This window comes from Ammospiza caudacuta, chromosome 7 (assembly GCF_027887145.1).
Source record: "Ammospiza caudacuta isolate bAmmCau1 chromosome 7, bAmmCau1.pri, whole genome shotgun sequence".
In the NCBI taxonomy this organism is placed as follows: domain Eukaryota; kingdom Metazoa; phylum Chordata; class Aves; order Passeriformes; family Passerellidae; genus Ammospiza; species Ammospiza caudacuta.
In genome coordinates, this window is record NC_080599.1 from 25204634 (window position 1) to 25229725 (window position 25092).

Below are 25092 nucleotides of genomic sequence, written 5' to 3' on the forward strand. Positions count from 1 at the left end.
CAAAAAATTCAGCTGTCTCACCTCAACTTCAGCCTCTTCTATATAAAAGGAATCAATGAAGAATCTTCTCATAAAGGGCACACCCCATATTTCATATCAGGGCAGTTGTACCACCCCAAAGGGAAGGAAGTAGGACACCATCCTGAGTGGGAATGTGCAGGAGAGGAACACCCATTTCCTAGGTTCATTCCCTAGCAGTCTTGCTCCTTCATATCACTCAGATTGATGAGTATCCCAGCACCTGGCTGAGCTGGGAGGGAAAAAGTTTTTGAGCAAAACACTGTTAATAATTAATCTTAGCAGGACATGGAGAAACACACAGTGCTGTGGGTAGGGCTAAAAGCCTCTGCCATGAGAAGGCAGAAATTAATGCCTGGGGAGTGTCCTCTTAAGGACAGAGGAGGAAGACAGATGAAGGTAGCAAGGGAGACCTGTTGGTGGCAAAAAACTCCCTGCTGAGTGGAAAATCTATGTGTAGGAGCCAGAGATAAGGCCAGGACAGCCTTCAGGAAGAGGCTGAAGGCAGCTGCATGCAGCTCTTCTTAGTGTCTCTAGGCAGAGAGGGCTCTGCTGGCCCTTGCTCAGGGCAAGGATCTTCTTTAGTGAAGAACAACAATGCTGCAGTCCTAAAAATGAGACATTTAGAGAATTAGACAGCTGGGTAGTCTGGTACCAGTTTGCCTTGCAGTAAAGTCTGGTTTTTGGTGAATGTATGGCATCTATTTAATGTTGGTCTCTTTCAGGCAATGAAATTGATGTGTTGGGTGAAGCTGAAGCCCACGAGTTATTTTCCCTGTAGAACCCCAGAAAAGGGTGCTGCAGCAATGTTGTGCTGGGACTGGAGCAGCAGGGGGAACACAGGTAGCTGCTCATGAGCACTGAGTTGTGCAGATCACAGAATCGGGCTGGAAAAGACCTCTGAGGTCATCAAGTCCAATCTATGACTAATTGCCACCTTGTCAACTACATCATGGCATTAAGTGCCACGTCTGGCCTTTCCTAAAACACCTCCAGGAACAGTGACTCTACCACCTCTCTGGGCAGCCCATTCCAATGTCTAATCATCCTTTCTGTGAAGAAATTCCTCCTGATGTCTGTTGGCCTAGGACTATGTCTCCCTGTCCTGTTGCTGGCTCCCTGGAGAAAACACTGACCCCCCCACCTGGTTACACTCTTTTTTTGGGGAGTTGCAGGGCGTGATAAGGTCACCTTTCAGCCTCCTCATCTGCAGGCTGAACCTCCCGTTCCATCTCCTCAGTCCTGGGGATGCCGGCGTGTCCCTGCTGCGCCTCTGTGGGTGTGAGGGATGCATGCCCATCCCTGTGTGTGTGCCCGGACGCAGCTGTGCCGGGCCGAGAGCTGTGCCGGGCCGAGTGCCGCTGTCCCCGCGGGCTGTGGCTCGACACCACACACACACACACACACACACACGCGTGTCTGGGACCCCGCGGGGCCGCGCTGCCGAGGGGCGGCCCCGGCCCCCTCCCGCAGCCGCGGCGCCGCCCCCGCTCCCGCCCGGCCCCGCTCCATCCCCCGCCCTCCTCCCTCCCGCAGCCGCACCGAGCCTCAGACCGCGGCGGGGCCGGGCAGGGCCGCACCATGACCGAGACCACCAAGACCCACGTTATCCTGCTGGCCTGCGGCAGCTTCAACCCCATCACCAAGGGCCACATCCAGATGTTCGGTCAGTGGCCGCGGCGGCGGGGCGGGCTGGAGAGGGCGGGGAGGCCTGGGGAGCGCCGGGGGCTGCCCCCGGGTGTGGATGTGCGGATGTCTGGATGTGGGGATATGCGGATGTGGGGATGTGGGATGCGGGGATGTGCGGATGCGGCCGCTGCGGGGCTCGGGGCGCGTTCCGAGCGCGGCTCCGCTCCCGGGCGCTGTCCGCGGCGGGTGGTGCTGAAGGCGCCGCGGGCGGGGAGCGCCGGGGCCTCCCGAACCCGCTGGCCATCCCTGGCAGCTGTCCCCAGCCCTGTGGGGCTGTCCCCTGGCATGGCGGGGTCCCCCCTCTGCACTCACAGTCTCCCGCTCCCGGGCCGCAGCCCCCGGGGTCGGTCCTGGCGCTGTTTGCCCGCTGCTGCTCCGTCCTCGGGTCTGCGAGACTGCAGCCGCTGCAGCACTTCCATTTCCTCTGACCAGGGAGGAGATGGAACCAAGCAGCCACAGCCAGGTACAAAAGTCAACAAAAATACTGGCACTTAATGGAGATATTGGAGTAGTCAACCATCAGATTGATACTAGGTCGAAGGAATGGAAAATGTTTGTGTGAGATGATGGATATTATCGAGCATCCCTGTGATGATACAGAGGATAGGGATGCTGGAATCACCGCTACAGCCTGGCAAGACAAGAGGGAGGGAAGGAGGGAGAGAGGGAGGGCAGTCTCCATCAAAGGCGGTCTGACATGCCATAGATACTGTTTCGGTAAAGCTCAAAATGCCCGGAAATCCCAATGCAAACAGAGGCTCCCTTGGCCGGGGAGGAGTCCTGGGAAGTGTCCACTGCAGACCACTCCAGAGTGCAGAGACAGGATTCATCCTTTATGTCTGATTGGAGATTTGAGCCTGGGAAGCAGATACTGAAGGTCGTGTGCTACCAGTGGAGAAGCACCCCTGGGGTTTCTAAAAGCTGTATATAAGTTTCTAAATATATAAACTATATAAAAATACTTGAAATCAGCTTGGGGTATTTCTGCATAAAACCTTGGTTTTGTAGAACATAATCAGTTGCACATCAGGTTTGAAAATGTTGGTTTTCTAGATGCAAAGGATCACATTGTTATTCCATTTCATAAGTGCCAGCAAAATGTAGGCCTGGGCACCAATATGGTTGAAATTTTATAAATATATATATCCTATCCCCTAAGCAAAAAGAATTTGCCAACCAGGATCAAGAGGAACTATTTAAAAATAAAAACAATTATTAAATTAAATTACAAGAACTTGGTTGATGGAAGCAACACTGATGAAAAAATTTCTTTAGTCTTATTTTGATTAAGGAACACTGAAGATATCCATGTGGCCCTTATTCAGTGGACTAACAACAAGTAACAAAATGTATTTTAGAAAATAAGGATCAGTGAGATATTAGTATGCAGTGCATGTTCTTATAGACTCGCAGTAAGATTTTCTTTTTACTCAGTACTCTTCAGAATCTTTATCAAAGATGTGAAAGAAAATATATAATCCCTGATGGCAAAAAGTGGCCATGGCCCCGAAGTGGGCAGAATAGCAATTCCTGCTGGAAATGAGTCAGTTGTGCTGCCTAACTCTGGTTGTTTGATGAAAAGGGCTTGTTCAACAGCAGAGTCAAAGGCAAAGTCATATGTCCAGCGGGGAAGAACACACTTCAAAGATAAACAAAAGGCAAATGTCTTCTGCAAACAGCAGTGGTGTCAAGGACTGAGAGGGGATTGTGCACAACCCACTGAATGCAAACTCTGTGTGGTGCTGTAAATAAAGCAGCAAATGTGACCCTTGTAGATATGAGCAGGGGAATATCAGGCAGAAGAAGAAAGGTTGCATTATTTTCATGTACAGCATTAGCAAAACCCTTCTCTGAGGAACAGTGAGAGGAATTACATTAGTTTTGGAAGCCAGGCTTCGTGGCAGGAGACTAGGGAGGCTCAGCCTAGATCCATCCTTAAATATGTTGAGGGGTATCACATATCCCTGCCCTATGCTTAGGGGAGGGATATGTGATATGTGATGAAAGTGAGCAACTTCGCTCAGCAGAATAAGTACGGGTGAGATGCCAAGATTGGACCCCACAACACTTCAAACTACAAATCTGTTGTGTGGGTTTGAGTGAGGGTAATCAAGTAGTATGAGAAAGTACCTGGGCACCTGGTGGATCCTCTGTCACATGAAGGCTGTAAATAAATACTCAGACATCTTTCAGGAAGACAGGTTTTAGCTAAAAAAGGGTGGTTTGATGTTGAATTTTTTGATGCATGTGTCCTGTAGAGCTCCTGGAATACAATACTTGAGATACCTGATAGGGACAAAGGAGACTCCCATGAGGAAAGGACACAGAATTCAGCTTCTAAATCCATCATCATTTTTGTTTGAGGAACACTTCTCCCCTAAAAAAGAGTAATCCTGTGAAGCCATGGGAATCTCAACCAAAATCTGTGTTACTCTTCTAGCTCTGCACTATAGAGTCCAACCAAAACAGTGCTCTATCCTGTAAATGATGCATTTCAAACAGCTGAATTTGGGCAAAAATATTGCCTTTGTCATTCAGACAAATATTTGGGCTTTGAGGACCTAATAGGAGGATTTTTTGCTTAACATAGAGAAAGACAATTTATCTTTTTAACACATGGCACTAATTAAGCCAAAAGGAAGTACAATATTTGCTCAGGTATGTCACTGTAAGCACACCATTTTATGTCAGCCATCGTTTTTCTCAGTGTGGATTTTACCATGTTTTATTCAGACCAAAACCCAACCTTTTCCCATAGGATTTTTGCCTGAATAGGGGATTAGTTAATTATGTGGAAGTCTCTTCTAGTGGGGGAAAGATTCTCATTGAGTTATTCTTTCCATCAGTCATATGAATTTAAGACTCATCCTTGGGATTTCAGAAAGCTGGGATTCTTCTTACAACCCCAAATCTGCAACTGCATCCCACTGCTGAACCTCGTGAGCAGCTGAACTTACTGCAACAGAGCTCCCTGCTTCATCTGCCAGTTAAAATTCTGGGTCACTGGGGCTCCCCAAATGAGGCTGAATCGTAACTGTGTATACAAAATGAATATCATACATATAAATTAATACTTTGCCTAAGATATATGACATATAACAAAAAAGTAGGTGACACAGTCATGTACAGCCATCCCTACCAAGGGGTCGAGACAAACGCCCACATAGTCCTGAAAACACTCCGAGTTATTTGTGGTGTCAGCTGTGCTTTGAGAGGGTTCTGAATCACAAATGTCAGTTGTATTTTCCAGCTTTCTGTGGCTATGAGAAAAAGTTTGGGATGTTTCTGTGGTGGGCAGGAAAGATGGAAGGACAGAGAGGGCAAAGGTTGTTTCCAAAACTTGACACAAACATTGGTGGCCTTTAACACAAAATGAAACTCCATGTATAACCTAAGGAGGTATGGAGAAGAAAAAGCAGAGCCAAATCAAAGAAGAAAAAAAGATTCTGAACAAAGTCCTTCATTAAAGCCACATAAAACCCCACCACTGTTGGATGCAAGGAGCCCACCTGCTCACCTCCGCCAGTACACACCAACCCCAGGATGCTCACTTTCCTTTCTTGCTGCCACTCAGAGGAGCACTGAGCATGGGCTGCTGCTTATCCCCCTGCCCTGCAGCCAGCTCAGGAGGGGAACCCCTGAGACATCCCCACGCTGATTTTGGGTCTCAGCACAAAGCACTGGGGCACACTCAGTGGCACAGACACCCAGCAGTGGTATCTGCTGGCTGAAGCGCTTCTTCTCCATCTTGGCCTCCTCTCAGTTTGCCTCCTCCTCCCTTCCCGTGCAAGCAATGCCACCCAAAGGACAAAAGCCAAGGCACCAACGTCAAAAGCAAAACCTAATCCATGCAGCTCTCCTCACACAGCACAGCCCATGCTGGCACTCTGCCAGACAGCAAGCTCGTGCTTGCTTTGACAATTAAATCACTTCCCCATGTGGTCCCAAGCTCAAGGAGCCATAACACAACTGTGTCCAGAGCTTCAAAACCAAAAGGCAGCTCTGCAGAGCAAAGTAGAAAGAAAATTTTTCAATTCAAAAAAATATAGTTCATTTTGAAGATGGCCTTGGGTAAAAAGCTGGGATTAAAGGCATCACCAGACAAGGTCAGAGGCTCCAGGTTCTCTGTCATAGTGTTTCAGAGTTGGAGATAGAGCCAAAAATTAACTGGATTTGGAAGGAAGGTGCTGAGAGTAGTTTCTTTGTAGGTTCTGCAGTGGGAAGGGCTTGTACCATCCGATGGATATGTGAGAATTGGAGGATTGTTCTGATGATTTCTTCAAACTGAAATGAGGATTTTGGTGGAGTGAAATGGTATCTGGTCAAACACCATGCTGTGTTTTGATACTGACTTTTTTCCTCTCTATTTTCTTTAACTGATTTTTCTTCAATTGTAGAAGAAAAGGTCCCTCTGGAATTGCCCACACCCTCTATTTTGGCATTTTAGACTTTTTTTTTCCTTGTCTTTTAAAAGTTCTGAAATTCTTCACAATCCATTCTTTTCATGTACAAACTTCTGGCTTCACTCACAAAGTCTTGCTCATCAACCACAGTTTTATTTCTACCCACCTCTAAGAACAGCTTCATCTTCAGGGACTGGATGACCCCTCGATTCTCCTTTCCACCTCTGCTTATCAGCCTGCAAGCAGCAGGGCTTCACTGGGGCCTCCCTGCTCTTGCAGAGGGAAATTTCAGCCTTCCTCCCTCCCTTCTGGATGCACAGTGCCCACAAAGTCCAGCAAGGTGGAGTTTGGGGTCCATGGGGATGTTCAGAGCTGGTCTCAGAGGCAGCAGGTTGGGTAACCCTACCAAAAAATGGGACATTATCTGACTTAGTCACAGGTATTTGGCTTTTTAACAGCTAGTTTTTGGGTACTATGAAGCACTTGATGGCAAATAGAGGATTCTAATCAAACCTGTATCATCTGCCTGTATCCATACTGCCTCATCTCCTGCATGTGGATTTGTGGGGTGATGGGTTGCTCCAGATCAGCTTCTTTGGGAGGAAGAGATTTGTGAGATGTCATTCATGACAGGGAGTTTTGTTACCTCAGATATTTTAAATGTGTTTGACCATGGAGTTTCCCCACCTGCCTCATTTCAAGCAGTGCCCAGGACCTGGACTTGCACAGAAGAACACTGCCAGTAAATAGCCTGAATCCTGAAAGTCAGCAAATCCCCACTGCTCTTTCCTTTTTGTCTAACTAAATTTTCCTTAGGTCCTATGTGCATCTGTTGTTGAAGAGAGTTAATATCCCAACCAACAGCTGGGTAAAAAACATTTCTGGTGGAAAACAATGAAAGAGGACTCTGCTATCAAACATAAAACCCTCTTGCTTGGTTCTTAAGAAAACTCGAGCAATTAAAAATCTCAGCGGGCTGCTCTTTGATTGTGCACTGCAATCCTTGTAGAAGAGCAGCACTGAGGGCTGCTGCATCCCAGAGCAAGGGATTTGAGATGAAAGGATGGCGTTCCCTAAGTAAAGAGGGATGAAGAGGCAGGAGCTGAGGCTTTTGTTAATGATGTATTGTCTTAATGTCCTGAATTTCAAGCATCATTTTTTCTTACTTGATTGAGATGACTGGACTGCAGAGCAGTTTAATGAGAGCGTCACTGCCTGGGACAGAGCTGGGAGAAATGCCTGAGCAGTGTGACAGCTTTACCCTTTCCCCTTTGCTTCAATAACAATGCATCTGCAAATGTCCAGGAGCAAAATTCCTTCCCTCTCCATCTAACAAAAGCTTCTCAGGAGCTTGGGAGAGACTTTGCTGTCTGCAGCACGAGTAAGAAGTGGGGCCCTGTGAGGCTGCCTCGTGGCTCCATTTCCTCCTGTGCTGAAATGGGAACGAGTAATGAGCAGGAGAGATCGATGGATGGAGGAGAGGTGCCGTGCGGCTCCGGGAGGACGGACAGACGGACAGGGAGAGCCTGGATGAGCAGCTTTGGAGCTCAGCAGCAGCGGCTGAGCGCAGTGGGGATGGCTTGAGCAGGGCAGAGCCAGGGCAGATCTCAGAACAGCCGGGGTGATGTGTCAGACACGGGGAGCTGCTGCATCCCCGCTCATCCCTCTGTAAGAGAGCAGAGGAGCTCCCACTGACACCCGAGCCGCTGCAATCTCAGCGAGCAGCCCTACCCTCCCCTCGGTACGGGGGGCTGGGAAGGTGAGCTGTGCCCTGCCCAAGTGTCCCTGGATCAGCGGGACAGCGACACTGCCAGCCCTGCCCTTGTGCCAGGGGCTGGGTCACAGCACACCTCCACACCCACCACTCGCCCCAAACACACTGAAACTGCTCTGCTGGGAGGGCAGAGCAGCACCCATGGCTCTTCTGGGGAACGTTTTATATCAGCTGATGTCACATTCCCATCACTGCACGCCATACAGAGTCATTTTTTACAGCCTTTGTCATCAGCTTCCTGCATCTCTTCTTCATAACCCAGAGTGAGTTTTCCTGAGCATGAGACTAAACTCCATCAATAACTATTCAGGGATTCTTTTAAACATTTATAAGCTATTAAATATTTAGCAGTATTTATTACAGTCTCTGAGACATCACATTGGCTCCATGATAATGCCACCTCCCAAAATGTGCCACATACCTTCTTTTATTCCACCGACTATAAACAAACCTGGCAGTGAGAAATTCAGTCCTACAACCTCATTCAAGAAGGAAACAGGGGCTCTGCTTCTATTTTAAAACCATTTGCACTCACTGTGATGCTCTCACCCCCTGCACTGCCTTCTCTGATGCTTTTTAACATCAGCCTGTGCAGTGCCAAGGTATCAATTAGCTGCATGCTAAACACCAGCAGCCCACATCTCTCATGTAACCTTGGGCAGCTCATTTAACTGCTTGAGTGGTGCAGTGGGAGGATCACATCCTTCTGCTGCCAGGCTGCTGTGGGGCAAGCACCCCAGGGATGGGGACCAGGGTAGGAGTGGGTCATGACTGTGCTGATCTGCCTGCATCTGAGTGGCAACGGACCCAAAAATGGGCATCCTCACCTCTGAACGCTTTGGCTCCCAAAATCCCTTCTGGCAGCAAGGCTGGGAGGCTGCAAGAGGCCCTCTGAGCCAAGGAAATTCACCTGTGTTGAAGTCTAGCACAAGTACCTCCACCCTTAATCCTAACCCTAACCTCAACCTCCACCTGGGACCAGGGAGCCCAGAGCAGCTCTGGGAAGACCCAACAACCTCTGAGGACTGAGAAATCAGCATAAGATAGAGAAAAAGCCAGGGCACCTCTGGATTTGGGCATGAGCATGCCCTCTCTGGTATTTATAACCCCTCAGTCCAAGCACTTCCATGATGCCACCAGTGCCCAGCCAAGCAGGGAGAGATTTTCAGATGCCATGTGTGGAGACAGTCAATAGTACTCAAGGCACGAGCTCTCATTCCACTGAAACACTATTGTTGCTAGAAAAGGCAACCTGGCTCAAAAACACTTTTCCCCCCTCCCTCTTTTCAGCATCAACTAGTTTTCTTCAGTAATCCTGAGCCACTGGATGTATCTTGATCATAGCAGCAGAAATTTGCTAAATCAATATTTGGGAACACAAAAGCCTAGATTCTTCAGAAATATGCATGTTCAAAAGCCACTGTAGGGCCTGCCCCAGGAGCAGATTAACTGAGATCAGTCTGTTTCAGGGCTGGAATAAGAGGCACAGGCAGCCCCCATGGGATAGGTGGAGAACCCATCTCCGAGCCAGGCAAGGAAGAACTTGCACAGCCCCTGCTACACAAAGGTTTCTATTTTCACTGAAAATCCAACAGCCCCTAATTGAGCTTAAGCCTTCCCTGAGGAGATGACGTTTCTCTGTGGTTCATTGGCAAGGGAAAGCAGAAAATCCACTTTTCCCAGGACAAGCTGGGTTGGGGATGCTTAAACACGTAACTATGCTTCTGGCACCTTTGCTTTGTGCACAGACATGGCTGATGTTTCTTTTTGGGGAAAATGGGGTCTTGGGAATGACTCTGCAAAGAGACAGGGTTTCACTGCTACACAGCTGCAGTAACAGGGATGTGACATCCCTCTAGTGTCACCTTGAGCCTGAAATCCTACCATGGCTCTGTCACCCCACACCCTGACCAGCATCCCCCAGCCTTTCTGCCCCTCTGTAGCTGGGATGTTTCCTGCCTGCACAGTCCTGGTTCAGCCCACACAGATCCCACACAAGGTCAGCATCCTCAGACACCCTGCCAGCAAAGGCAAGCCCTGGGTCAGACAAACAGGGGTCAGCTCCATGTGGAGGCAGCCCAAGAGCTGCTGGACAAAGGCTCCTCATCCCTGCTACGTGGGGAATTGGGAACCATAAATCCTCTGCTCCTGGTGGGATTGTGATCCTGCCACGTGTCAGCCCAAAGGAGCAGCACCACACACGCCAGGACGTAAAAAGCTCTGCCTTTGATGTGCTACAACAGCTTGGAAATGAAAACAAACACAGTGCTTCCTCAGGGAAATTAGGGCACTGGAAAACAAGTGTGAAAATCTGTTGGGGTTTTAGTTCCCTTTCATTTTTTTAAAGGCACTGTGTGACACCAATTTTCCCTGAGTGAGATGGGGACTGGGACCTCTCCAGGGATGTACATTAAGGTGCCTGTCCTATTTTGGATGTTCTATCCACATTTTGACTAAACTGACATATAAAACCATGGCAGAATAGTGAAAACCTTGCCTTTTGCTGCTACCCTTTTGCTGGGTGGGGTGACAGGTGATGCACCAGACAGGGAAATGTACATGACCTTTCACTTTCCACTTCAATTCAACATATACAAAAAAAATCATCTTACCTAGAGATGCTTAATCCTTCTCCAAGGGCTTCTAAGCAGGTTGTTTCAGTGCTGTCCTGCAGAAGACAGCTCAAAAAACCTTCTTTAGGTGAAGGCCTCTTCGTCATCCAAATTTAGAATCACTGAATGGTTTGGCAGAGACCTTAAAGATCATTTTGTTACAACACCATTCCCTAGAGCAGGCTGCTCCAAGCCCCATCCCACTATCTGGTAAGAGTTACTTTTACCCCATTAGATGCTTTGCCTTACCTCTTTAGCCCCAAGACCTCTGAGATACCCAGGTGCTGAACACCTCATGGAGGTGTTTAACATCCACCCACTTGGCTGCCCACGCCTCAGGTGAGATCCAGCAGGGTGTGAGAACGTTCCTGCTCTCCCTGTGATACCAGAGTGGAGATCTCCAAGGAATAAGTTACATTGCTTCTCTGTGCAAGTGGAGAGAGTGGCAGCACTGTACCGATCACAGAAAAGCAGGATCAGTCCCTGTCTTGAGGAGCTGGTGGCACTTCAACTCAAGAAGCAGCTCCTTGTACTCCTCCTTATGTTGCTCACCTGATGGGCATTGCCTGCTCCCTCCCACTCCACAGCAGCAGGAGTAGCAGCTACAGGAGGGAAAAGCACCTTGGCCAGGGTTGTTCTGCCATGCTTTTCCTCAGATGCTCCTTCTCAAGCTCTAGGGCCTGAGAGCTCTCCTTCCTGGACTCCTGTGTAACTTCTCAGGCACACTGACACTTGCAATACTCCACTTCTAATAAAAGAGGGAAAAATAGGATGTCTTCACTTTCAATTTCAATTATATCAAAGAGGTTGTCCCTCTACAGCTTCAAAGAGGAAACCCAGATCCTCTGGGACGAGCCAGGTCCCCTGCCCAGGCCCCATCTAGCTGGGGCTCCCGGAAATGTTCTGCTGTTTCTAGATCAGCTTAATGTGACTCAGTCTCCTACTTTTATTATTTTTAGTTAGTTAGTTTTAAACACCTAGTTGTACCTTTCTGCTTGAAGCCAGGAGTGATCAACAGATGGTGATAGCATGAGTCTCATTAGTCATCACTTGTGTGGCTCTGAGCTGGACACTGGTGGGGACCTGGGTGGGCTGGCAGGGTCAGGTCCTGCAGCATCACCTCTCAGGGCCTTTCACAGCCTCCTCTTCCACCACAAATCTTGAGGCATTTGGTGGCCAGTGCTTTTTTTGTGCTTATGGAAAGCTGATAAAGCTGATGTACAGCAGCACCTGAAGCCCTGTCACAGCACATGCCACAGTGGAGACGCCATGGTACACAGAATATCACCATACAATTTCAGAAAGCTTCAACCCATGTAGAGTAAAATCTTACCACTTGAGAAGTCTTCAAGCTTCTTGTTCTCCAGCCCAGCCTTTTATCCCCTCCTGTTGGTGCCCTGCCCCTGTGTGCCCTCTGTTCCCTTTGGTGGCTGCTCAGTGCCCCTGGGCACTCCATGGCTCGTTGCTGTCAGTGCTGCTCACCTGCTGCTCACAGCTGCACCCACTGGGGATGAGGCTGGGCCAGCCCCACTCACAATCACCACACACTGTGTGCCTACAAAGCCCTTCCCATATTTGTTATTTCCACAGTGCCTGGGTACAGCTATGGACTAATGGGCTGGGGGAAAGTGTAACAGAGCAATTAGCTGAGAGATTAATATATTTTAAAAAATCATTAGGGGGCTTAATGGGATTTTTCTGCCAGCTAGAATTCTCCTGAGGATCTGACTGAAATTGTCTAGGAGGCACTGAGCACGAGGCAGGACAGGTTATTTGGGTCAGTGGGACACGAGGATCTCCCCAGGTTTGCCTTGGGAAGGGCCAACCCCACGGTGGAGAATCAGTCTCCTGCTTCTTCCCAAAGGAGAGACCTCTCCTGAAGAGCAGCCAGGGCTTGCTCTGGTAGAAATGTTTCTTCTGGGAGCCCAGGGAAGGGAGATGCCAATAGTGTTCCCAGCACTAGCCAAGACCTGACAGTGTGTGAGGACACTGCTTGGGACCCAGAACAAGGCTCTGGGCTAGGCAGGAGAGCTGGGCTCTGGGAGGAGGACACCTCTGATGAATACATCCCTGATTTGGCATTCAGAGAGGGCTTTTTTAAAAAATATATCTATATATATCTATATACATACACATCATTCAATTAGACTGAGAGTAACTGCTGGCTCCTTGCCCACACTGAGCTCTGGAAGCACCATTTAGGTCCTGCAAGTGCTGCTAGCTGAGAATAAAACAAAGTGTGCTGGCATATCTGGGTCACTCTCTCCTGCAGAAGAAGGGATTTTAATGGCCATGTCCCACCTCCTGCCCAAGGTTGTCAGAGGCCAAATTGCTGAAAATAAAAATGAGACACTTGGGAGATGGTTTTGCCTTTTCCATCACCTGTGGCTGTGCAACTTCTGTGTCCCAACTCTCAGGGCCATGCAATGAAGGCTGTGCAGAGCTTTCTTGCCTCCCTGCTACCTTGTGTGTGTTTTCAGAGAGCTGGCACAGTGTGAGCAAGCTGCAGCTTCAATCCCCTCTGGGGGAAGGGCATAAATCAGAGCTGGCCTGTGGCTTTACTCTGTAAGGAGAAAAAAAAAATAGAAAAAAGGAAGGCTTAGGGGTGCAGATGAACCAGGTACAAAGGCAAAGCAAATACAATCTGAAATTACACCTTGAAAAATTGAACATGAGGAATATTTGATTTCAGTAATGTCAGTTTAGGTGATGGAGCACTGCCAGAGGAGCTCAAACATTGTGATTAAATATACTCAGTGAGAACCTCCAAAAAGTCACATCTCTTAAATAAGGACTGATTTCCTATTGGGCAAGTGGAATGCTATTTTTTCATTCAAACCAAAGAGTCATCACTTTTCAGTTTTGTAGCCCTGGAGCATATCCTCTGACTGGTCTTTCCCTATCTTTGTCCCTCAGGAAAGCAGCAGAGATGAAAATACCTGAAGGGCATTTGCAGGGCAGGCAAGCCAAGCTGGGCTGGGAAAGCAGGAAAGTGTCACCAGTGCTGGGATGGGTGCAAGTGTCACCCCTGTCCCCTCCCTGCCCAGCACAGCCAGGCTGTGGCCATCCAGCAGCTGCCAGGCACAGAGCCATGGCTGAAAGCCTCCCATGCCACAAGGAGCCTGCCAGGGGGCTAATGCATGTCTTGGCAGAGCCACCACCCCGGGTTTATTTATGTCACCAATGTCTGAAAGCCAGGGAGGCTGCCTGGAGCATTGCAGACATTTTACTGCAGACAAGGAATGGGCTCTGCATTTACAGGCTGACATCCTTGCATTGATGGGGCAGGATATAAAGTGCTCGTAGAAAATGAAAATACTGGAGGGGGTTTCTGTGGTCTGGTGTAATCTCTGGACATCACAGGTAATCAACAGGCAAGAAGTGGGCTGGGGAAGGGATGGGGAGCTGTGACAGAGGACAGGAGGAATGGAAAGTTAGGGGCAAGAGAGAACCAGAAGGTGTTCCCATTCCCTACACTGTACTGCTGCTTCTTAGCCCTCATTTGCCCAAATACTTCCCCTGCATATTGAAATTATATGTGGTGTTTCTGAGGTAGACAACATACTCTTGGAAATGCCGATGCCAACTTAGAAAGCAGTCTCATTTTTACAGATTGCGCAGGTTAAAACCCAAATGAGCAGTTTTGATGGCAGTACAGAGCAGCAGCATCCCTTTCCTGCCAGCAGCAGAGCCTCCCTGAGTGCTGCAAGGCCATCAGCAGCCCCTCAGGGACACCTTTCACTAGAGCCAATTGCTCCAAACCCCTGCTTACCTGGCCTTGGACACTTCCAAGCATGAGGAATCCAAAGCTTCTCTGGGCATCCTGTTCCAGGGCCTGTTTTCACCAGAAGAAATGTTCTGTTGAGGCAGAAGGTGGTAGTACATGTGTGGTGTATGCTGGAAGCTGGAGCTGAGAGGACCTGCCAGCAGCAAGGGCCACATTGCCTGAAGATGTGGAGAGGGTGCCAGGCTGTTTAAATACAGACCTTGAGATATTGGTAAACCAGGGAAAACCTTTGGCTTTTGCCACCAAGAACTCAGAGCAGATTAATACCATCAGCCACCCTAGAGAGCTTGAAACAGAGTTTACATGTCAAGAGTTCAGCTCCCCTGAAAGATGAACTTCATAAAGGGGACATAAGAGGGACAGATCAGTGGTTTTTAATCTTCCTTTGTCAAGGAAAATCAAGTCAGGGCAAATCAGAAAATAATGAAAGGATGTGTTCATTTAAAACTCAACGGCATCTTTTTTGTTAGGGAATTTCCTTTTTCTTTTAATTTGCATTTTAATTTGCATTATGATAAAAAGGTAAATGCTGAGCCATCAATCTTCACTTCTCCCTACCTGTGCAAAAAAACCAAACCCAAGCATACTGTGTTTTGCTGCATGTGCTCTCATGGGATTTTGAGGGCACGAAGGATAATTTTGGTGCATCCAATTCAGGCAATCAGATTTTACTCCCTGCACCAATCAAATGATTTAAGCCCATTTTTCCCTCTCTGGAGGCTGGTGTGTCCAAAGCACAAGAGCTGGGAAGGCAGCCAGAGTGAGGATTTCAGGTGAGTCTGAGGAAAAGGTTATATTAAGGCTGGCAAATTTCCCACAGGCTGTCACAGAGGCCTGAGGCTGCTCAATGCCCTCGAGGGGGAAAAAAAGGTCCATGGCAATTATATTTCCTTAATTTACTTTTAACTGACAGCAACTGAATAAAATTCCCTAGCAGAAATTTCAAAATTTGGAAAAAAAAATTGCCTAAGTGACTTAGAATCCTGGAATGGTTTGGGTTGAAAGGGACCTTAAACTCATCCCATTCCAGCCCCTGCCATGGGCAGGGATGTGTTCCACTAACCCAGGTTGCTTCAAGCCCCATCCAACCTGGCCTTGGATGCTTCCAGGGATGTAGCAATCACTGCCCCCCTGGGAACACCCACCCTTCAGGAAGGACCCCTCATCATCCCCTAGGGCAGTGCCAGACACTGAATTCAGTGTCTGAAGGATGTGATGCACAGTGACATCTTGGGATTGCTGATGGATCCTGAAATCACCACCTCCATTCCAGAAATGCTCCTTTTATTTGCAAATCCAAAATATTTTATAGATCTTGAAGAAAAAAAATATCTGTCTAATGGCTCATCAATCTTATCTGCCTTTTTGCTCTTACCTTCCTTATCTTCTTTTTCCTTGGTACTGTCTCAATAGCTGGGGTAGATATGTAGCAGACCAGGTGGGTTTGGCAATTTGTCACCAGCACTTTTATCCTCAAATGTCACCTTTAGGTAAATACCAGCCTGAAACTGAACGTCTCTTAGGACAGCTGGGACATGGGTGGCACACGGTGCTGGGACATGGGCAGCACATGGGGCTGACACAGGCCAGGGAGGGATGGAGCAGCTGTGTGGCTGTGAGGGACTGGCTGGGCCATGGCTGGTGTTGCAGGGCTCAGTGGGTCCTGATAAACCCCCTCCATCCTTGTCCTTGTCCCCTCTCCAGAGCGAGCCCGGGATTACCTGCACAAGACCGGACGCTTCATCGTCATCGGCGGCATCGTGTCACCCGTGCACGACTCCTATGGGAAAACGGTGAGCTGTCCCCATGTCCTCTTTGCCTCCAAAATTAGGGCTGAGCACTGGGCAGCACTGCCTGACCCGTGGTCCCCTCATGGCCCTCTTCTGCCTGGGGCAGCTCCTGACCTTGGGAAAGTCTCAGAGAGAAGGGAGAGGATGAAACCTCTCATTGTTTAGATAGAAACTGCAGTGAGACCCTAAAATGAGCCAAAGTACTAGGCAGCAAAGAGAAACAGTCCATCCAAAACAGTAGTGATGGTGATGCCTTAGGTGGGGGTTGGTGGGGGTTTTTTAGTTTTAATTATTTCAAAGTAAATTGTTAGGGTTAGGGTTTTTTTTTGGGGGGAGGAGGGGATATCAAAATTATGCAATTATGAGTGGCCTTTAGGAGCACTTGTCAAATTAGGAGTGGTGAGCTCACTTGTCTCCTGAAAGGTGGAGGAATTTCATCAAGAAATCACCCCCTCAGGCTGGCCCCTTTGGAGCACAGGTCTGGGAGTGGTGCTGCTGAGCAAATCTCCCCACCTCAGCACGTAGCCAGGGCTGAGCCCAACAGAGACTCCTCCCCTCCAGCAAACAGGAGCTTAAATAAACTTCTGTGGGCAGGAAGGAATCCTTCTGGCCTGTCCCACACGACTGAGCCTGATGTTCTGCCCCAGAAGGGTTTGCAAGCCCAGGCTGGCCAGAGCACAAGGCTTCATGAGCGTTCTTCCTTCCCTTCTCGCGCAGGGGCTGGTCTCCAGCCGGCACCGCCTGACCATGTGCCAGCTGGCTGTGCAGTCCTCCGACTGGATCAGGTGGGTGGCACAGCTGGCACTGCCATGGCACCCACCACAGCCCCTGCCCCTTCCCTGCACCCTGGGCACAAAGTCCTGCATGCACAGTGGAGATGCCACCAGCTGGCACAGCTCCAGGATGAATTTCCTCCCAGCCCAAACATCAGAGACCTTCCTCTCCCGGTCCAGCAGAGAACAGACAAGGAGGGTTACACCACCCTTCAGGATCTGGGGAGTCATTCAAGCCCTAACTGAGCCTGGGGTGTCTGGGTGATACCCAATGTCACTCAGCTCACTCGTAGCACCAGCCTGCAGACTTTCACCTTCCCAGCACTGCCATGGGGCATCTGGTGGTTGAAGGGACACCAGAAGCATCTTGGGCTGCCCTCAGAAAGAGGGTTATGACACACATACTCACATCAAAACCCAAAAAAAGCTGGTTAGTTGCGTACCAAGCATGGAAAGATGACCAGGCACACATTCAGCTCTCCAGAGCTGTTAGGGATCACTGTGGAGAGGGGCTGGAGAAAGGACATGGTCCATGCCGGGGCTGAGGGATTGATGATGGCTGCTCATGGCACTGCATTGGCCAGCCATGTGGGGAGGAGGGGGCATGGGCAGGAGGTCCAGGCAGTGGCCATGAGCTGCACTGTTGCCTTGCTGTGCTTCTGGCAGGGTGGACCCCTGGGAGTGCTACCAGGACACCTGGCAGACCACCTGCAGCGTGCTGGAGCACCACCGCGACCTGATGAAGGTGAGGCAGCCATGGGTGCACCAGGGTGAGGGCATGGGGACAGTGCAGGGGTGGGGGTGCCCTTCCCCAGCTCAGGGCCATCAACAGCCAAAACACCAGAGACTGACAGAGAGAAGAAACACATCAGAGACTGACAGTGAGAAGTCTTGCAGGAACACAGAGAGATCCTGACCTGGAAGGGGTGAGACTGTCACAGCTGCTCTGAGGTCTGGGCCCTGATGCAGAAGGAAATGGAGCCCTCCAGCTGGAGCCAGCAGCCATCCTGGACCCAGCAGCACCAGGAGGGCAGCAGGGCTTAAGGCAGACTCAAAGCAGGGGTGGGCACATCATTAGTGACACCCTGCTTCCTCCTCCCTGAGGGAGGGAGGGAGGGAGGGGTGGAGGGGCCTCCCCGCTCACCAGCTGAGCCAGAACTGCTGTATAAACCTGAAAAAGAGACCTGACAGGAAAATTCAGCATCTGGGAAGTCCCCAGGGAGCACAGCCCCAGGAGGAAAAGTTCAGGCAGTGCTGAAAGCCAAGGAGGAAAGTGTCTGCCCTTGGGTGACAGGGGTAGCAGAGCTGCTGGTACACTCAGATATAGGAAGAAAAGCAAAGACAGGAAATGGATGAAAGAGCATTGTACAAGCTCAAAGACAGCCCAGACAGGAGGCACAGGAGTGGCACTAGCCAGCCCAGCAGGATGTCCAGTGCATCCAGGCACTGTGGTGCTGAAGCCAGGGAGTTGCTGGTGATACCTTCCTTTCCCTGCAGGGATGGGTGGAGCAGAAGAGAACATGCATGCTCCTTGCTAGGCCACACAAAAAGCTTGTGACTTAAACACAAGTCACAGTCTATCCACAGGGTCCTGATAGCCCCAGGCCCATTTGGTGAGGTCAGATGGGACTGGGCACCCTAAAGTGAGCTGGGATGTGCCTGTCACCAAAGGTAAACTTGAACCAGGGGTGAGAGGGCCAGAAAGGTTTTGTGAGGTTGCTGGGGTGAAGACACTGTTCCAATTACATCCTTCCCTGATTGCAGAGAGTGACTGGCTGCATCCTGTCCAATGTCAACACGCCCTCCATCACCCCTGTGATCGGGCAGCCCCAGAACGAGTCGTCGCAAAACATCTACCAGAACAACAACAGTGTCTCCAGCAAGCCCACTGCAGGTGGGTGGGGTGGCACAGGGCACACAGGGGTGGCTGCTTACCCCCACCTCCCAGCCTGGGCTGCCAAATATTAGAACAATGCTCCATCACCTTAATTTTGGACAGGTGTCTCATCAGTCTTGGTGCAGCAAGTCCAGGGTGGGGCAGGGCTGTGATGCAGGAGTCAGCATCCAGCACAGCAAGGGCAGAAGCCAAGAACAGCTTAAAATGGCTGTGAAATCTCCTTGGACTTCAGCTGGATGATGTCTAGGCGGTGAAACCTACAAAAGGAAAGGTTACCTGGTACCAAGGGATGAACTGGCAGGAGAGATGATGCAGTGGGAATCCCTACAAGTCAGAGGGATGTGCACCATAAAGGTATTAGCTGAGAAGAGGGAACACTACTTAAATCCCATTAAAATTTACATCCTATGATTTTATTCATGCTTTTAGCTGCCTAGCTGGTCCCTTCAAGGCACAGTGGAGCACTCCTGGGAGTTAAGACCATGAGAGGAGGTGCTGGGAGATGCTGGGAGTAGTTGCACACCCAGGCACAGGAGCATTTTGCAGAACCAGGGTGGCTGAAGCATGTGGAAGGGTTAATGACACAGCCTCCTTCCCATTAATTTTCCTTCTTGCCCTTTAGCAAAGATCTTGGGGAAGGTGGGAGAAAGCCTGAGCCGGATTTGCTGCGTCCGCCCACCCATGGAGCGCTTCACCTTTGTGGGTACGTAGAGGGAAGGTCCAGCATCTCCTCTAGAGACCCCCTCCCCTCCCTTCCTCCCAAGCCCTCTTCCAGGCTGGGCACCAGCACCTCTCTTTTGCTGCCCTTTCTCAGATGAGAATGCCAACCTGGGGACAGTGATGAGATATGAGGAAATTGGTAAGTGCACACATCTCTCCACCTTGCTCCTACTCCTGGGTGAGTGCTGCATGGCTTGGGGGCATCTGCATGGCAGCTCTGGCAGACACAGCATCATCCCACCTTGGTGCCAGCTACTGGGGCTCAGGGATGCCACAGAAACAGCTCCAACTGGGATGAGCCTAGTCCCATGACAGACAGCAGCCTGACATAAGGGAGTGCTGGGGACACAGCTCCCAGCACTGGCACAGAGCTGCCATGGCACCCTGTCCTGACAGTCCCCTCAAGTGCCATCAAACTCGGCCTCCCATGGTGGTGTCACCCCATGCCCACACTGCCTGCAGCCCTGCAGAGCTTCACACAGCAGCAGCAGGAGAGATTTTGGCTGCCTGACCAGCCACGGCGCCCCTTGCTCTGAAGGCTTTTAGGGTTTTAGCCCCACCAGACATCACCCAGAGCTCTGCATGGGGACTTTACCAGTGGTTTTGTGACCCTTTTCAGGCACAGCCTGGGACTACAGCCATCCTAGCACTGGCACCATGTAGAGTCTAAAGGCTTTGGCCACCTGGGAATGCCAAATAGGGAGGCATTTTCCCATGCAGCCACCTTTTCTCATCCCTCTTGGGTGGGGCGGTTGGGGGGTTATGGCTTTTGTCGGGCAGTTGTGCAAAGAAATTAATCTTTATGGGCCTGTCAGAGCAGAAAAGTTCCCACAGCACAATTTTCTCACTGAGCTGCAAAGCCAACCCTCAAAGTTGGGTGGGGGAGGAGGGAGTTCCTTCAGCCTCTTGTGCTCCCACCTCTGGGCTTCTCTCCTGTCTTTTCCAGAGCTGCGCATCTTGCTGCTCTGTGGCAGCGACCTGCTGGAGTCCTTCTGCATCCCTGGCCTCTGGAACGAGGCAGACGTGAGTCACCACTGCCAGGCACCCCTCCATGCTCCTCCTACTCTGCCTCCCACAGCCAGGGCTCCTGGGAGCCACCAGGTCCCTTGGGATGACAGGAGCTGTGCCCACCATCTCCACTGCCTCCTCCATCCCTACCCTGACTGTCATCTCCCCTACACATTTCCACAGGGCTTCCATGGCCCCAAGCCCTGCACCCTGTTAATGCAGAGGATGTCACTTGGGGTGGAGGGTAAGCCCATCCCAAGGCACTTCAAAGGCTGTGCTCCCACTCCTTGTCCCTTGGAAGGGGCCAGTATCAAGCCAGTATCTGCCAATCCCAGCAGAGTGAGGTGTGCAGGTAGGAAATAAGGTATTTACAGGAGTGGTTCAGATGTTAGGAATTAAACATATTTAGAGGCAAATCAACATGTTTCACTGTTGTTCCTTGCTGGAAGAAGCTGTATTTTCATGGGAGAACACCAGCCCTGGGCTGCTGCCCCGCCTGCTGCTCCTGGTTGGAGCCATGCTGGCTGTGAGGGCTCCCCAGCTCCTCCCTGAAATCAGGCACTCAACACAAACCTCCCTCCTTGAACTTCTCAGCCTTCAAAAATCAGTTAGCACATCTTCAATCCTTAACTTTTTAAAGCATTTGGGCAGCGGGCATCTCCTTTGAAGGGCTGAAAAAACTGAAATGAGCTGAGCCAAGCCCTGAGCCCAGCACAAAGGATGCAGAAATGACATCAAAGCACAGGCAGAAGATGTTTTCTGCAGCAGCACCTCCTCATAGACTCCTGCTGCCTGAATTTGCTGACCCAAAGTTCTTTTGGATGAGCCTGATTTGTCTCATCTGAGAGAAGTGTGAGCACTATGAGTGCTCCTCATGCAGCAGCAAATTTGGCCAAACAAGTTTGGAAAAGCAATCCTCCCAGACCTCTGTCAGGACCAATACATCCATCCTGCTCATGAACCCTTCCAGCCAGGCAGAGATCACATTCACCTTGGGCAACCTCTTCTGCTGCCACCTCCTTCTGCCACAAGTTCTCCTCAAAGCCTCACCTCAATGTCTACTAGTAGGATTTAACCCTGTGCCTTTTATTTGATCTAGTGCCGACCACTTGCCTGCACAACTCCATGTTTCTGCCAAGGCCAGTGACATAGCCTCAAAGTCACTCCCCATCTCCCTTCAGACCATGGTCCAGCTTTCTCAGGGCAGGGTGGGGTTGGCAGGCAGTGGGAGGTTTTGCATGGGGTGGCTCTGAAGCTCTCCACACTTTGTGTTGCTGGCAGATGGAGGTGATTGTCGGGGAGTTTGGGATCGTGGTGGTGCCGCGGGACGGAGCCGACCCCGAGCGGATCATGAACCACTCCTCCATCCTCCGCAAGTACAAAGTGAGTCAGAGGGTGCACGTGTGCCCAGGGAGGGCTGAGAGAGGACTCTCGGTCTCTCTTCACCCAGGGAGACAGTTTTGTCATGGGACACAAAGCATCTCAGGGTCAGGTGCTCTCGGCTGGTGGATGGGATGAGCAATGGGGTCACCACACAGCAGGGTGGGGAGGCTGGAGCAGCAGATATCTGCTTTCAAGCCATCCCTTCACTCCTCTTTTCCTGTTACCCCTGCAGAACAACATCCTGGTGGTGAAGGATGACTCAAACCACCCCATGTCAGTTGTCAGCTCCACCAAAAGCAGGTGAGTGAAGCTGGGCTACTCCCACTACAGAGCAGGGTGTCCCCAGCCAGCCCCTCCATTTGCAGGGACACCTGACCCACCCAAGTGGGCTCTGACACCTTTCTGTCTCCCCACACGCCCAGACTGGCCCTGCAGCACGGGGATGGACACGTTGTGGATTACCTCTGCCAGCCTGTCATTGACTACATCCTCAAGAGCCAGCTGTACATCAACGCCTCTGGCTAAGAGCCCGAGCCCTCGCAGCGAGACAGCCCCGTGTCCCGCGTGCCTGCAGCTCTGCATCACCCCTCTCTCTCTCTCTCTCTCAGTGTCTCCATCTGTCCCCCATCCCATGGCCTCCTGCCCATGTCTGCCCCTCACCCCCAGCACCAACACTCTGTTGTGCAGCCCTGTCCAGGGAATGGTTTGGTCTCTTGCTCTGGGGCACTGCCCTGCCCTGTGTGCATGGGGAGGGACGGGGGCTGCTCAGGGAGCGACGTGCTCCGTGTGCTCCCAGAATGTCCCTGGGAAATGGTCCCCTCAGTCCATCTTCCCAGCATGCTCAGGGCAGGGGCTGCCTATTCTGCATCATCTTACACAACCTAAGCTCAATAAATCTGGGTGGATTTTTTTTTTTTTTTTTTAATTAAGCAACTTTACTGTGAGCCCTTTGGGCCTCTCAGCCCAGTGACCAACCAAACCCTGGCTGGCAGCAGACAGTTGTAACACAACCAGCTCAGTGCCCCACGGCAGGGGAAACCTCCTCAGGCCAGCCATGAGACAACCCAGCTAAAAAAACCCTCCTCCTGCCCCTGAAAATCATGGAGAGGGCATTTCTAAAAGGCAGCAGAGGCCTTGGTGAGCACTGCTGCTGAAACATTATGGAGAGAATGTCACATCTCACCTTGCCCTAGCTGCAAGAACTGAAGCCACTCCCTAAGATAGTGAAGTTGGGGTGATGCTCTATCCCACAGAACCTAGAAAGGGATCTGCCTTTCATGGGGCCAAGAAATTATAGAGTAGAAAGAAGCAGGTGGTGAGCCAAAGCCTCTGGTGAGAATTTACCCCAAACCTGGCTGTGTCCATCCCCATCCTCTACCCTCCAGATCTCCATTTCTGCTCCAACCATCTTCTCCTGCCACTCCTACTCTCTGCCTCTCCTTGAAGAGCTCATTAAATGCACGATAAGCTGCCCCTCCCAAGCCAGCCATGGCTGCTTTGCACATTCCTTGGGACAAGCCAGGCTCCTGTGGTACTCCCCCTGATGCCAGGGATGGATCCTAGAGGAGATGCTCACAGTGAAAGCAGGACAGGTAATGCAGAGCAGTTACTGGAGTCTTGTGGAGGGGAGGATTGCTCGAGCAGGGCCGTGTCCTGCAGATCATCCCTAGGGCACAAGGACTCTGAACAGCTCCTGGGAAGGGTCACAGCCATCAGGAAGGTCTGGCCCTCACCTTCTCCTCTCCCTTTGCTCCCTGTAACCTTGGATCACTTTGGGTACAGTCCTTCTGCTGTGGCTGAGAGTCCTCCAGAGTCTTTCAAGGAAAAATGTGAAAATTCTTCTATTTTGTCCCTTAAAAGTCCATAAAGGAGCTCTCAAGAAAACTCAAATTTAGCACAAGGTGGGACTTTGTGCTAAATTTGGTGACCTGCTGGGTGCTGCTGGCATCCTTGGAACAGCAAGCCACTTTGGACAAACAAGGAAACCCACAGGGTCCTTGCAGCAGACAGGATATTAGGAGCAGTAGTTCACAACTTCTCAGGAATGCACAGCCCTTCCCAGAAAGATAGAAGTGATGTGACTCACCCAAAGGCCAGAAGAGGTGTTTCCTTATCAGGGATTTCCCTCTGCATGGAGAGATTTCTTTGGGAACTGTTCTAAATGTGGCAGCTGAGCCCCTCAGTGTCAGCTCTGGTATCTCCAGGCAGTTGAGTACATATCCCATAGGATGAGGAGATATGGAGATGCCAAAGCAGAGAAGGTGGTGAGGGTGTGGGGGACTCCGCTCCAGGGAGGCCTTCAGCAAGGTCACCACCATCACCACCCCACTGATGTCCCCTGGCAGTGACACCTGTGAGTGTCCTGAGACACCCAGGGTGTGTCAGCTACTCGCTGGGCTGCTCTCCACATTCTGTTTGTCAGCCTCCCTTCCCTCCCCACCCCAACACACAAGTTATCCCAGACAGCAGCCTCTCCTCCTTCCAGATCTCCCCTGTGTTCCTTAGCTCCAAGCCCAGTGATGGCAATCAACCTCCAAAACACACAGAGGGACTGAACCTCCTGGGGAGCAACACCTCTGAGGTGGGAGCAAGGACAGCGGGTTTTCCCCGAGGAAAGACAGAAAATTAACAATGGAGAGGGAGGAAGAAAGAGTAATGTCCAAACATCATCTCTGATCCTCCCTCCAGTACACAGAAGGAGACCTGGGAATGCCATGGCCTCCTGATCCACGTGGTTGGGATGGTGAAGCTTAGCTGTGGTGAGGATGAGGAGTTTGTTCTGCTCTTACCTTCACATACCTGCTCAGTAAAACTCACAGGATGGGGGGAGGGATGGGGGTTTGTAATGGGGCCTTCAGCTCTGGGACTGATTTGGAAAAATGTCTTTGGGTGGGAATGGGAAGAAAATAATCATCTGTGATGATCCATGTGACCGCTGGGGAGGTGAGGATGGGGGTGTCCAGGGTGCAGGAGAGGTGTGGGAAGAAGCTCGTGGGTTTTGGTCTTTGAACCGCCACTTTTTAACAGTCAATTTGCTGAAAGTGAAATGAACTTCAAACGTCTTTTGGGAAAAGAAAATTAATAAAGGGGGGAGGGAAGGGGTTGAAATTGCCATGCCACCAATTTCACCTTTGTCAAAAGTTTTGGAGCCTTTTTTTTCTTTTTTTCTGTTGCTATATGAAAAAACAGTCATTGACAAAAAATACTTTATCAGCAAAATGTTTAAATTATGTAATAA

General features: G+C 50.5%; 1 protein-coding gene across 1 annotated transcript; it reads left to right on the forward strand.

Annotated features, from left to right (window-relative positions):
* The first annotated feature begins 1546 nt into the window (after positions 1–1546).
* NMNAT2 (nicotinamide nucleotide adenylyltransferase 2) lies at positions 1547–24632 on the forward strand. Its single transcript, XM_058808747.1, has 11 exons — positions 1547–1684; positions 15988–16076; positions 16791–16858; positions 17513–17591; positions 18611–18740; positions 19366–19446; positions 19558–19602; positions 20410–20486; positions 21753–21854; positions 22087–22154; positions 22277–24632. Exons 1-11 carry the CDS (start codon positions 1600–1602, stop codon positions 22377–22379), a joined length of 927 nt encoding a protein of 308 aa, XP_058664730.1. The 5' UTR covers positions 1547–1599; the 3' UTR covers positions 22380–24632.
* The last annotated feature ends 460 nt before the right edge of the window (positions 24633–25092 follow it).